The sequence below is a fragment of the Podarcis liolepis genome, assembly GCF_965112155.1.
Source record: "Podarcis liolepis genome assembly, chromosome: 3".
In the NCBI taxonomy this organism is placed as follows: Eukaryota; Metazoa; Chordata; class Lepidosauria; order Squamata; family Lacertidae; genus Podarcis; species Podarcis liolepis.
The window spans coordinates 84499095-84513200 of NC_139557.1; the positions used below are offsets into that span (position 1 = coordinate 84499095).

Genomic DNA, 14106 nt, shown 5'->3' on the forward strand with positions numbered 1-14106 from the left:
AGTGACACTCCTGTGAGTAATAAACCAGATGAGGATAGTGCTGGTTCCCATACTGTGTGCCACTGTTCCAAATGACCTGGCAAAATCAGCATGGACAGCAAACCAGCACTGTTGCTAAACTTCAGCGATAGAAGGTTCCCTTCCTAAAAAATGGGGGGGGGAGCGTAAGAGCTTCAATTTTAAAACTGGAAATTATTAAAATTAAAGTTGGAAACCTCGCTATCTACTTTATCTGTAAATTTGTTCTATTGAAATTTTTTATAAAAATTGCCATTGACAATGAAGTTCATCACTTCACTTGTTACAAAGGAATCCACTTGTGGTTTGGAATAAAATATTGGCAAAAATCCACCGTTTTATAGAACAAAACGTCCCAGCACGTCTAACTTACAACGCATATGAAGTTAGGTTTTGGCCTGAATATCCCCTTGAGTTAAAAAATAAAAATCAACATAAATTCATTCATGAATTAAAATGATATCCAGTTACTCCTACTTAATCATCAGTGTCTTTGTACTCTGCTTTCATACCTGTCACCTTCAATCAGAATATGCCTTTTTTAAGCTAGCATATTCTTCTGCAGTCTCTCAGCTCCAGCTTTTGCTAGTATAAGAATTACTGGGTTTATGTTCATTTTTAAAAAAATTAAAAGATGGCTTTAGATATGGATTTCACAATTTGGTGCTCATAGGTGTCAAGGGTGTGAAAATTATGCATATTTTTCACAACAGAATTTGCAGCGAAAGAAAGAAAGAAGCAGAGTCCCGAATAAATGGGATCAAACAGGCCATGGCTTGATTGAAAGACAACATCAATAAAACAATTGATAATAATCCACCAATAACATCAGAGTGGAGCTGGTGGTTTCCTACAAGAATCTCGGGGAGAGGCTGGATTTGCCAGCTGTAATGTCCCCTTGGTACCACTGAAGTTAAGGCTATGCCTGATGGGTAACAATCCATTCTCCTTGTGAGAAGAGGCTGATGGGAAGTGGTCACCCATAGTAGACACCTTTAGTTTTGCTGGGTTAGCCTACAATCCTGGGAAATAGCTCCACTCTCAAGAGCTGACCCAGCCTCCTTCCTACCTCCCTTTCACAACTATGTGAGACCTTGGGCAAATGGAGCCTGAAGTGTCCTATCTCCCTCTTCCCTCAGTTAGCATTATTTGGAGTTTGTTCTACCTATTGCAAGCATAACAGGTCATGAGGCTGTAAGCCCAAAGTCTTCAGGCAGTGTCTAGTGCTCTAACTTTATGTTGTATGCAAATATATGCCATGTGTAATCAGTCCCTTGGTCCCAAATGATCTTCACATTAAGTGGAGATGAGGAAGAGAGAATGAAATTGTTGATTCTTCCTTTGCAAGTAGGAAATTTCTGATAAGTCAGATAAGGATATTCACCTGTCAAGATACAGCTATTTGATACAGTGGAAGAAAAGGAAAGGAATGTTCCACATTTCCTTTATGTTCATTACTACAGCAAACTATGTGGATAGTTTAGATTACATTTCAAGAAGCTGTGTAAGATAGCTGCAGGGCACCATTCATAATTTTAGATTTGTATGTATTTTTATATAGCTTATTCCAGACACATGTTTTACTTTTCGCATTGATAATTTATTATACATCTATGTTTTCATTGGCTTTATTTAAAAAAATAAAATCTGTATACCAGGGATCTTTCAAAACCCAAAAACTGTCATATCCTTAACTCTGTGGTTGCTTATATAAATATTAAATTTGTTGTGATAAGGTGGTGTCAGGGAACTGCCATCGGAGCATCAGGTGGTGGAGGGACTCAGGGAGGAAGAAAGAGACTCAACAGCTGAAGCAGGGACCAGCAGGGGGAGGAGTGGGTCTCTGAGGGAATGCGAGCAGGAGGGAGGGCTCAGGGAAGCTTCCAGCGAGAACAGTGGGGAGGTATCTGAGTCTCCCATAGGGAGACCCACACCTCGCCGGAAACTGTCACGCCGTGAGTCCAGGAGACGCGTTTCCGTTAAGGAGCTCCTTTGCTGGAAACGCTTCCGCAGACAGCCACTGTCGGACTCTACTAGTGACTAGAGCAGACATGTCTGAGGAGCTCCGTCACACACGGAGGTTTGTGGGGTCGCACAAACTCTGAGGGAGCACGCTTTACGCACAAGCAGCTAATCAATCCCTAACAGCAGTCCGACAGTCTCTGTACGCTGCCTGTGCAAGAGAAAGCATCATGAGCGAACCAACCGGAACCGGAGGAGCGGGGGCTGGAGCTGGTCCAAGCTTGGAAGATAGATACCGAGCGTTGGAGGTCCAACTGGCGCTGCAGACGGCGAGGCTGGAGGAGAGAAGGGCTCAGGATGCAGACAAGAAGGGGAGAGCCACTCAATTCCCCAGAAAGGTACCAGGATTGGTGCAAAAATTTGGGGGGGACCCCAAGGATTACCATGCCTTTAGGACAGAGATGCAATATGCCATTAATGTGCAGTTCGATGAGTTCCCTGATGAGGAATCGCGAGTTGCTTTCGTAATTGGGCATCTTGAGAAAGGGGCGAGAGACTGGGTTCGACCCCTAATGGCAACGCACAATGACATACTAAAGGACACGAGGAAGTTCTTTCGTGCAATGGATATCATGTTTTCCAGCGATATTGAGGAAGGGGCGGTGCGCAGACAGCTAATGGCTTGTAAGCAGGGAAGTCGATCTGTCCGTGAGTACTGGACTGAGTTTACCATGCTGATTCACAGACTGAGTTGGGATTTATCGGCGGCACCCATTCAAATGCTATTTGAAGAAGGTCTTTCTTCGGCGGTGAAAGACGAGCTGTCACGGAGCCCCAGGGCGGAGTCTATGGATCAGCTGACCAAATCTGCGCTGACCATAGGAGCGCGGCAGGAGGCAAGAGCCTTGGAGAGGCGGGAAGGGAGAGGGGAACGTTGGAAGGAGTTCCGCATTCCAGACATTCCTGAGCCAGCTTTCCCGCCGGCAGAGCCGATGGAAATCGGAACAGCGCGCGCGCGCGCATTTTCAAAAACCAGCGAGGGGGCTAAGAAGGAGGGAAAGGGCCCCCGGAAATGCTATCTCTGCCAACAGCCAGGCCACTTTGCCAGAGTCTGCCCCCAGAGGAAGGAATGGCAAGGGATGGTGGGAGCTGTTGAGGGGGGAGAACAGGGGGGAACGGAGCAGGTAAAAGCCAACGCCTGGTTGCCACAATCGGGGCACTGCAGCCAGGCCAAAGAGCAGTGAAAGTGCCCGTGCCAGAAGCTCCTCGACCTGCTCTAGTGATTGAAGTGTCGCTAGAGCTGCAAAATGGGCACCCCCTAAAAATAAAGGCGCTATTGGACTCAGGCAGCTCCTGCAATTTTATGAGCAAGGAGTTTGCTGCTGAACACCAGATACAGACTATCCCTTTAAGCAACCCCCTGCAGGTGACCACGATTGATGGCAGGGAGTTGTTGGGAGGAGGAGTCAGCTTGCAGACTGTCCCAATGATAATGAGGGTGGCAAGGCACACAGAACTGATAGCGCTTAATGTGGCCACCCTGGGAGGCGCTCCCATTATTTTGGGAATGAGCTGGCTAGCTCTACATGATCCGCTGGTTGGCTGGCATCAAAGAGTGGTGTCCTTTGGTTCAGCACATTGCTTAGAACACTGCAAAGGGGAAAAGGGTTCAGCAGGGGCCCAAGCCACCCTAGCAGGGACTGAAGTTATGGAGAAGGTGAAGGTACCACCACAGTATGCAGATCTCAGCGACGTGTTCAGCGAGAAGGAAGCTGACCAACTACCACCTCATAGACCCTTTGATTGCCAGATCAATTTACTCCCTGGAGCACAGCTTCCCGTGGGCAAGTTGTATGCCATGTCAGACAGGGAAATGCAGGAGTTGCGAGGGTTTATTGACAAGAACCTGAAGAGAGGCTTCATCAGAGAGTCCAAAGCAGCAGGGGGTAGCCCAGTGTTTTTTGTGGACAAAAAAAACGCGGACAAGCCGAGACTTGTATGTGATTTTAGGAGGTTAAATGCAGTGACTGAACCGGTGGCTTTCCCTATGCCCAGAATTGATGATATTTTGACCAGGGTGAGGAAGGGAAAGATTTTTACAAAGCTGGATCTAAGGGGGGCGTACAACCTGATACGCATAAGGAAAGGGGATGAATGGAAAACCACCATGTTTACCCCTTTGGGGGCATTTGAATACCTCGTTATGCCATTTGGATTACAAGCAGGCTCAGCGTGTTTTCAATCTTTTATGAACCACGTACTGGGCCCTTTGCTCTACAAGAATTGCGTTGCTTTCCTAGATGATGTGTTGGTGTATTCGGAGAATGAGGAGCAACATGTGAGAGACGTCAGAGAAGTGTTGAGCAGACTGCAAGCCAACAGGCTGTGGGTCAAACTGGAGAAGTGTCGGTTCCATACCAAGGAGGTGGAATTCCTGGGGTACCGCCTGTCAGACAAGGGATTGGCCATGGATCCCGGCAAGGTACAGGCAGTGCTGGAATGGAAAACACCCAAAACCAAGAAGGATGTGCAGAGGTTCCTAGGGTTTGGAAACTTTTATCGTAAGTTCATCCGCAACTTCGCCCATCTGACGGCGCCCATCACTGACTGTCTCAGCAGTAAAAAGAAGTTTGTATGGACGGCGGAGGCGGAGCGAGCGTTTGAGGAGCTGAAAAGGGCCTTCGCCTCTGAAGAACAACTTCTGCATGTGGATTTACGAAAGAAGCTAAGGGTTGAAACAGACGCATCTGACAGAGCCATAGGGGCGGTGCTTCTTCTGCAGCCGGGGAAGGAGGAGTCAGAGTGGCGACCGTGTGCCTTCTTTTCGCGAAAGCTGAACAAATCCGAGAGGAACTACACGGTGTACGACCGAGAACTTCTTGCTATTCATGAGGCGTTCCGGAGATGGAGGCATCTGCTAGTTGGTGCACAACATAAGGTGCAAGTGTGCACGGACCATAAAAATCTAGAGTATTGGAGAACTGCGCGAGTGCTCAACCAAAGGCAGTTGAGATGGGCCCAGGAGTTCTCCAAATTTAACTTTGAGATTTGTTACGTGCCAGGCCCAGAGAATGTTAGGGCGGACGCTCTCTCACGCAAACCTGAATATTTGGAGGGGGAGGGAGCACCCGAAGAAACCCATATCATTCCAGAGGACCGCTGGGTGTGTGGGGCGACTTTGGTGGGGCAAAGGGAATTGGTAGAGGGTACGGTGCAGGATGCATACGCCCAGGACAAACTCAGGGGTCTCAGGAGGGAGGAAGACAAATCCGGTGGTTTTGAGGAGAGAAACGGGGCATTGTATTATAAGGGAGCGTTATATATACCTGAAGGGGAATTGAGGGAGAAGGTACTCAAGCAGCTGCACGATAGCCCCACAGCAGGGCATTTTGGGCAACACAAGACCATGTGGCTGGTTACCAGGGAATTTTGGTGGCCCAAGGTCAGGGAAGATGTGCGGGAGTATGTGAGAGGGGGTGAACAATGCCAAAGAGCCAAGGGGGAGAGGCGGGCGCCGGCTGGTTTATTAGAACCACTGCCCACACCTGAAAGACCGTGGGAAGCAGTGGCAATAGATTTCATGACTGATCTGCCAAGGTCTAGAGGGAAAACAGCCATCATGGTTGTAGTAGACCTGTTAACTAAAATGGCCCACTTTATAGCCTGCTCACATGCGGTCACAGCAGAAGAAACAGCCAAATTGTTTGTAGAGAATGTGTTTCGGTTGCATGGCGCCCCCTTGAGGGTGGTTTCAGACCGAGGGAAACAATTTACTTCCAGGTTCTGGAGGAAGCTCATGAGCTTACTGCATGTAGAGGTTAATTTTTCAACGGCCCGTCATCCAGAAACCAACGGGCAGGCGGAAAGAGCAAATGGGGTTCTCCAACAATATTTGAGGTGTTATGTTAATGACAGAGAGAATGATTGGGTGGAGAAGCTGGCGTTGGCAGAATTTGCCTACAACAATGCAGAGAACGTGTCCACAGGGATGAGCCCCTTTTTGGCTAATCACGGGTGCCATCCCAGAGCCTTCCCAGGGGGGGAGGGGGAGAACTGGAGCGTTCCAGCTGCAGAACAGTTCGTTGAAGAAATGGAAGCGATCCATCGCCAGCTCCAACTCAACTTAAACAGGGCTAAGGAGGAATATAAGAGGCAGGCAGACAAAAACCGAAGGGAAGGTGAAAGCATCAGGGTGGGGGACCAGGTGTGGCTGTCAACCCAAGGGTTGCCGTTCAAAGGAGGTTGTAAGAAATTAAGACCCAAAAGGCTGGGTCCGTTTGAAGTCATGCAGCAGGTCAATCCAGTGGCTTTCAGGCTCCGGTTACCGAACCACATGAAGCTGCACCCAGTTTTTCACAGGTCGTTGCTGTCACCGTATAGAGGAGACAGTGAAGGGAGGGTCACTAGGGGACCAGCAATGGAGGAGAAGGAACACAGCTACCATGTAGCGGAGATCCTCGATTCCAGGTGGAAGGGAGATCAAGTAGAGTATTTGGTAATGTGGGAAGGGGAACCGGAGTCGGAAAACACCTGGGTTAGGGCAGAGGATGTCAATGACGAAGTTTTAATAGAGACTTTTCATCAGAGGTTCCCACGTAAACCTCAGCCTGTAGCGAGGTTCCGAAGGGAATACTTTGCCACCACCGACGAGGAAGAGGAGTTGGAGGGGTTCCCAGATTCTGAAGAGGAAGAGGATTCAGCGAGCCAGGACGACGATCGATGGAGGGAATTGTTCGAGACGTCGGAAGATGAGGAAGATTCGATTCGGGGGTTTAGCCCTTCACCTCCCAGGGGAGAGGAAATGGGAGGGGGTGAGGGGGGCCCTGGAGGGGAGGTGGATGTCAGGGAACTGCCATCGGAGCATCAGGTGGTGGAGGGACTCAGGGAGGAAGAAAGAGACTCAACAGCTGAAGCAGGGACCAGCAGGGGGAGGAGTGGGTCTCTGAGGGAATGCGAGCAGGAGGGAGGGCTCAGGGAAGCTTCCAGCGAGAACAGTGGGGAGGTATCTGAGTCTCCCATAGGGAGACCCACACCTCGCCGGAAACTGTCACGCCGTGAGTCCAGGAGACGCGTTTCCGTTAAGGAGCTCCTTTGCTGGAAACGCTTCCGCAGACAGCCACTGTCGGACTCTACTAGTGACTAGAGCAGACATGTCTGAGGAGCTCCGTCACACACGGAGGTTTGTGGGGTCGCACAAACTCTGAGGGAGCACGCTTTACGCACAAGCAGCTAATCAATCCCTAACAGGTGGTTTTAAATGTTTAGATTTTAGCTTCAAAACGAAACCCGTTTACCCAATGGAACATGTTTCCAAATAAATAAGCTTAGGATCTTTGCCTACGTTATCAAGATTATTTAAAAATATGTCTAATCATTAGTTGAAATATATCAGGTGTTTATTTCCCGATTTTTTTACCTCTTGCCCTCCTTTCCAAGGCGTTCATAGCAGTGTTTTTAATTTTACAACAGCCCTGTAAGGTAGCTTTCCAAACTTTTCATGTTGGTGACACACTTTTTAGACAGGCATAATTTTGTGACACAGTAATTCAGTTTTGCCCGCAAACCGGAGGTTAAACTAGCCCCTTTCCAACGCCGGGAGGAGAACAGGGGGTGTTTGCGTGGCACACCTACACACTGCAGCCGACAAATTAATGTGTCACGACACACAGTTTGGAAAGCTCTTCTGTAATGTATGTTAAGCTAAGAGACAGGGACTTCCCTAAGAGCACCTAGTAAGCATTATAGGTGAATGGAGATTTAACCTTAGGCATCATTTAACCAAGCACGGCATTCTAGCACATCATGTACTTCAATGGTTCCGTTCAGATCTGCATCTTCAGGACAGTAGCACCCAATGCTCAAAATATACCATCCCAAATTCTATTATAGCATTAAGATTCCCTTGCGCTTTATGGATTATTAAAATCTTAAACTTCATTTGTTTTCTTTTTAAAGATATTGATGAATGCACAATTCCACACACTTGTTCAGATGCAGAGTGCATTAACAGTCCTGGTTCTTACCAATGTGTCCCTTGCAGAGATGGATTCAGAGGCTGGAACGGGAAATGCTATGGTAAATGCCTTGTTGAAAATGTTTTCTATTGCAAATATTGTTGCAGTTATTCCAGGTTTTCTCAGTGTCGTGTTCTTGGGCAAGGATGTTAACTTCCCTTGGCAACTATGATATGTAGACTTATTATTTGATAGATAAAGAATAATTAGAGTGACTGTGACTCACATCACAACTAGATTTCCCTGGAAGTATATGGCTGCTGCTAAAACCAGCAACCCATTATCTCCTCCTCTCTCGTGATAATGAAATTACCTGCCACAACAAGACGTTTTATTTGTTTATTTCTTAAATTTTTCTCCTGTCCTTCCTTCCAAAGGAGCCCAGAGCAGCAAATATCAAAGTGTTAAAACAATACAATTTAAAATGAAATGAAAAAAATAATATTTAAAACCATCTAAAACCATTTAGAACATTTAAAGCAATTGCGTGCACTCACATTTGCTAATTTCAAGTTTGCCAGGAGCAGTACCTCTCAGGAATCAAATGCCTTGTTAAACAGGAATGTTTCTTAAATTTATCCCAAAAATCAGTTATGAGGGGGAGAGATGCACCTCACCAGGGAGGGCATTCCACAAACAGAGAACCATCTTTGAGAAGGCCCTGTCATGGGTCAACATGTGATATGATGCTGCCACGTTCTGAGTTTCCCTGCTCAACTTCCTTGGTGTGCAGTTTCAGCAAACCAGGCATTCATCTTGCTTCACTTTACAGAAGAGAGGAGGTAACCTGGGGCTCTGAAAACATCTAGCTTTGGCATCATTCAAGAGTAAACTGAATGCAGAGAGTAATTCCTTTTTATGTGAGGAAAGCACATTCAAGCATTTCTGCACTTCATATTTCACTTCAGGCTCTGCACAGCTCAGCCTTAAGCTCATACACAGTGAAATATACATCAGAGTAAAAGAACAATGGTATTTTCTAAGGGCTTGGCCATGCTCTTTCAGTCCACTCACACAACTGAAAATGAGGTAGTTGTCAAAATTCGCTTTATTTTAAATTGAAAAAATGTTTAGCTTTCTTTCATCTGTTTTGCCTACAATGTGTATCATTGAATAGGCCAGCCCATGCATTTCTGAAGTTAACTTTTCTGAAAAAAATCCAACTACAAGAAATTATATTTTCCTGTGTTGTCTGGAATCCTGGTGCATGGCTTTTCAGTGTCTAGGTTAGGAGGGGGTTTTTTTTGTCATTGCTTACATTGGCTCTGGCTCCTGGCATCTTATCCTGTGCTGTCTGCTTTCAATGTTCAAAGCAAAAGGGACACTTTAAAATGACAGGCAGAGCAGATAGGTATGCCTTGATACAGTCTTATGGTGTTAATGCTTGCTGGCAAATTCTGAGGAGCTTACTCAGCATTTCCTATGACTTTAAGCAGACAGACTCCCATTATCTGTCTGCCCTCCCACATATCTACTTACTTTCCTCCTTTATAAACCTTTTCTTTTTCTTCCCCCCCCCCTCTAAAAGCCTTCTTTTTGTAGATAAAAACTTAAATGTCTGGGATAGTAGATGGTCAAACCCCAGAAACTAGTTGGGTCTTGCACACATGGGAGTTTTATACCCAGTACAACTTTATGTTCTTCCTGCTAGTCTTCACTCTAATCTTGGAAACTCCTGTGACTGATCTGCACATTGTGAGGCAGAGGGTGCTTAGAATGGCCTCCATATGGTGTTTTCTCTGCGCCAGCCCCATAATGTGTACCACTGCTCTCCATGTGATTCTGACGCATTTCTTGGAGGGTTTTCTTGCAAGCCATGATTAGGTCTTAACAGGGATAGACATAATGGCTGCATTAGGATGATCAAATCTTAGTTTAACTAGCCAAGAAATGTGGAAGCCTCATGCACTTGCACACAGACACTTTGGTTCTCCCTTTGCACTGCTGAGGAAGCAAGCCAAGAAGTTGCTTCTTGTTACACCTGAGCTGGAAAACTATGGTTAAGGGCTTTCAAACAAGCTAGAATAGCCATGGTTTAATATTGGCTTCCATTATCCTGACTAGTTCGCACACAATGCTAAGCCAAACCGTGGCTTAGTGCAGATGCATGAGTGCCACAGAGAGGGAGAAACCTTGAGCCCAGGTACAGACAACACTCTAAGCTGGAGGTGTACGAACATGACTTGTATAACATGACCCCTCAACAGTTTTTGGGAGCCCTCAACAGTTATTGAGCTTCTTCTGTAAGTTCGCTGAGCTGTTGAGCAGCTTTTCGACAAGCCCCCACTCTGGCTGATAGAACTAGTGCCGCAGTACACAGCATACTGGCACTCACCAAATACTCTTCCTAAGCTGGTAAGAGCAGGTAAGCAGCTTCCTCCCTGACATTTCCTTGCTACCGCCGCAGCACCAGCCCTCGCTTACTTAGCATATTAACTCATGTTTAAGACAACCCTCAATTTATCCCCCCCAAAAAAAATTTCAGAAAAAAGGTAATCTTATACATGGAAAAATACGGTATCTCAGTCATCAATACCTTAACTGTGTGTTCCCCTTTCAAAATTAATGAATTTCCAAAGGGGTAGCCTTTGTTAGTCTTTTGTAGCAAAAACAAAGAAGTGTCTTGTGGCACCTTAAAGACAAAGTTAATTAAATGGCTAATGAACCATCACTAAGCCTTCTATGGCTGCAATTCTAACTATCTCTAATTAGAAGCAATTCCCATTTAATTCAGTGTGGCTTACTCCCAGGTTAGTGGGGTTAGGATTGCAGCCTGTCTCACTAGTTTGATTTCACAGTTCAGAATAAAGTTATCTTATTTCCGTCACTCACTGTTTAGCACATGCTGTTGATATTTTGTTCTTTGTGTCCTAGGCTGCATTAATAACTCTTGCCACCAAACCATAAATAAGCCCTTTTAAAAATTGCAGCGCTTTATTTCATTAAGTGCATATTTTATTTAGAAAATTACCTATCTCTTTGTGTTTCTGCTGAAACATAACTCTTAAGTGAATGCCCATGTGAAAAGAATAATAATAAATGATGAGTTCCAGTGGTTTTTCAGATTCATAGTAGAAAGCAGATTAAGGCTTCAATTCCAAACCCACTCACTTGGGAGTAAGTCCTATTGAATTCTACACACACATACCTCCATTCTCCATCCAGACAAGCAAGAGATATTATCACAGCTTAAGGACAGATTCTAACCAGGGGGGAATTCCTGAGATGAGAAGCAGGGCTAGTGAGAGTTGTGGCCTGGGGAGAGACTAGAGGGTTGCTTTTGGTCCCCAGTCTGGAGGTTCCCCACCCCTAGAATCAGTGGCGTAGCATGGGCAGGGGCAGTTGCCCTGGGCGCAAAATTCTTAGGGATGCAAAATTTCAACATCTGGTGCTGCCTCAATACAGCTGCGTGCTTCTGTCACTGGGCTCTATTGCAAATGGCTTCTCCGTGTGAACCAGGAAGTGGCCTGTCCAGATGACAGAATGATTCTTCTTTTCTTAACTCTGAGGTTGCAGTCTCCTGTGTGATAGGGACGCTGTTAGGCAGTTTAATGCGCATGTGTACTCTGTCCACTTCCCACCCCTCTGCGTGGCCCTGGGTGCTGGCAACCCATGCTACACCACTGCCTGGAATAAAACCTCCTATTTGTGGAACTGAGAACTTTTTTGTATGCAAATTGCTGGCGTGGAGTAGAAGATAAACAAGACTGGAGCCCTAGTGAAGGCAAAGGGTCAAAAACCCCTAACAGGACATTTGGGTCTGGACTGGCAATTTGAATGTATCGGCACAGATAAGGAGATAACATGTCATCTAGTTTGGCCGTTACTGAGAAAACCATTAAAGAAAGTTAATAGAAGCTTGTTGGCCAATTCTGCTGAAACACCTCAAGCATCCTTAATTAATATTGTAAGCAACAGCGTCTTGTCTAAATCCAATCTTTGTTATCCACAGATATAAATGAATGTCAATATAGCAGTCTCTGCACAAATGGCCAGTGTGAAAACTTGGAAGGCTCTTTCAGGTGTCTTTGTAGCCAAGGTTATCAACTGTCCCCTGCCAAAGATCAGTGTGAAGGTAGGAATTGATTAATACCTTTGTTATTTAACTATAACATGCCTAATGTCTGCCAAGAGAGGTGAAATAGACTTATTCATCATGGGCATTCAAAGCATGAGAATTGTATTCCTCACTCAGTGTGTTGGTGGAATCTTCTTCATACCACTTCAGAAAAGTAAACATAAAGGTAGGGCTGGAGCTACTTGAACACCTGTGCATTCTCCTTCCTGGTGTTCTGAAATCTTGGGAGAAATTCATAAGATCAGATGCCATGGGAGAGTCTTTTTGTGTACTGTTTTAAAAGCACAAGAGGCAAAAAGATTAACCCTTCCCTCTATTTGAAGGACCCCTAAAGATAAAAATAGGAAAGGAGAGTGGAAAGTCTTCACAGGGCAGAGTGAAAACTGGTGAAATGTAACCGCTTTGTGATTAACGTTGGCACAATCTGGGGGGGGGGGGGGGAGGAAATGTTAACAAAGGAGACAGAACCATGGGCTGCTTTGAAAATTAATCTCACATGAGATGATGATGATTTTGTTATTTATACCCCGGCCATCTGGCTTGGTTGCACCAGCCACTCTGGGATATCAAATGCCCCAATTTTAACCTGTTGTCTCATTTCATACCCCTGACTTGTAGTAATTGAAAATTAGTTTTAAAGACACTGATATTACCCAATGAGAATCTAGCCCTTGGAAAATTTAGTTGTCATGCAAAGGCTGCCTGAGGCTAATTTGAGGTGGCACTCAAAATATAAGTTTCCCTTTCTTATAATGGACTGTGCTGGATGAATAGTTCACTATGAACTTACACCAGACTGTTCTGCTTGTTGATAGAGCAGCACCATCCTACAGCAACATGTGCTTTTCTGGTTGTAAATTTGCAATGCATTTTGCTGCTGAAATCCAGATGTTGGCATGGGCTGACTATCCTTAAATTGTGAGAATGGGAAAGAACATTGCAAGCTTTGAATGAACAGCAACTGGATACCATTGGAGCTGGTCTGGATAAAAAACCCACAAAGCCTTTCTGCTTCATTGAAACTGCCAGCTCCATCAGGCCATTTGTCCCACCAGGAACTTGGCATTGCTAAGAAATATGCAATTGAAACCAGAGAAGACAATTTACCCTGAAGAACAGTAGTATTATAGAATTTACTGATAACACACACTAAATCTTAATTTTGACCCAATAATCTAGATCGTCATGGACTCTGAAAATGCAAGACCTTGAATGTATTTTAAACCATTTTTAAATAGCTTTGCGGGGCAGAGTATGCATTTTCTGAAGTTAAACACTGTCTTATAATTTGCAGATGTAGATGAATGTGAACGGCAGCAGCTTTGCACAAATGGTCAATGCAGAAACATCGCTGGATCGTACAGATGCATTTGTGGCCAAGGCTACCAGCTGACACCTACAAAAGACCATTGTGAAGGTAAGTTCCATTGTCTACATGAGGAATTCAGTCAAATTTTCTATGAGTTTTTCACACAAACTGCCTTAAAGGTTTCTTTTTACAATTGAGAAATCAGCAAGCGGTCATAACAATTTTAATTATTGAGAGTAATATTAATTTGTAATATCTCCTTCTGAGGCTGTTGAAGGCTGCCAAATTGCAGACAAATAGGTGTAGGATTTTATATGCAAGGAATTTTAAATATGTCATATTTCGGCAGGATAGGATTATTTATTTACTATATTTATATACTGCTTTTTATATACTGCTTTTCACCACCACAGTGGTCACAAAGCAGTTTCCAGATCATTAAAACAATGCCAGCACCATACCCTAGCTTCTGCCAGCAGTAGATATTTCAGTGACATATTATTGTGCTGTTGTTAGCATATTCTCTTCTGAAGTGGTTTGATTGCTGCTTGTGTTCATTTCAGATATTGATGAATGCCAAGAAGACAGCGATGTTTGCCGTGGAGGGAACTGCATTAATACCAAAGGTTCTTATGAGTGCACTTGCCCAGATGGCTTCCAGCTGCTTCCCTCCAGGGGTTGTCAAGGTATTATATCATCATCATCATCATCATCATCATTATTAC

General features: G+C 45.0%; 1 protein-coding gene across 16 annotated transcripts in view; it reads left to right on the plus strand.

Annotated features, from left to right (window-relative positions):
- Nucleotides 1–14106, plus strand: part of LTBP1 (latent transforming growth factor beta binding protein 1) — a 217664-nt gene that overhangs the window by 159950 nt on the left and 43608 nt on the right. For all 16 annotated transcript variants that reach the window (XM_083497058.1, XM_083497044.1, XM_083497052.1 and 13 more), the window contains 4 exons: nucleotides 7936–8055; nucleotides 11947–12069; nucleotides 13367–13489; nucleotides 13945–14067. In XM_083497058.1, coding sequence (XP_083353184.1) covers nucleotides 7936–8055; nucleotides 11947–12069; nucleotides 13367–13489; nucleotides 13945–14067 — 489 coding nt within the window. The remainder of the gene's footprint in view (nucleotides 1–7935; nucleotides 8056–11946; nucleotides 12070–13366; nucleotides 13490–13944; nucleotides 14068–14106) is intronic.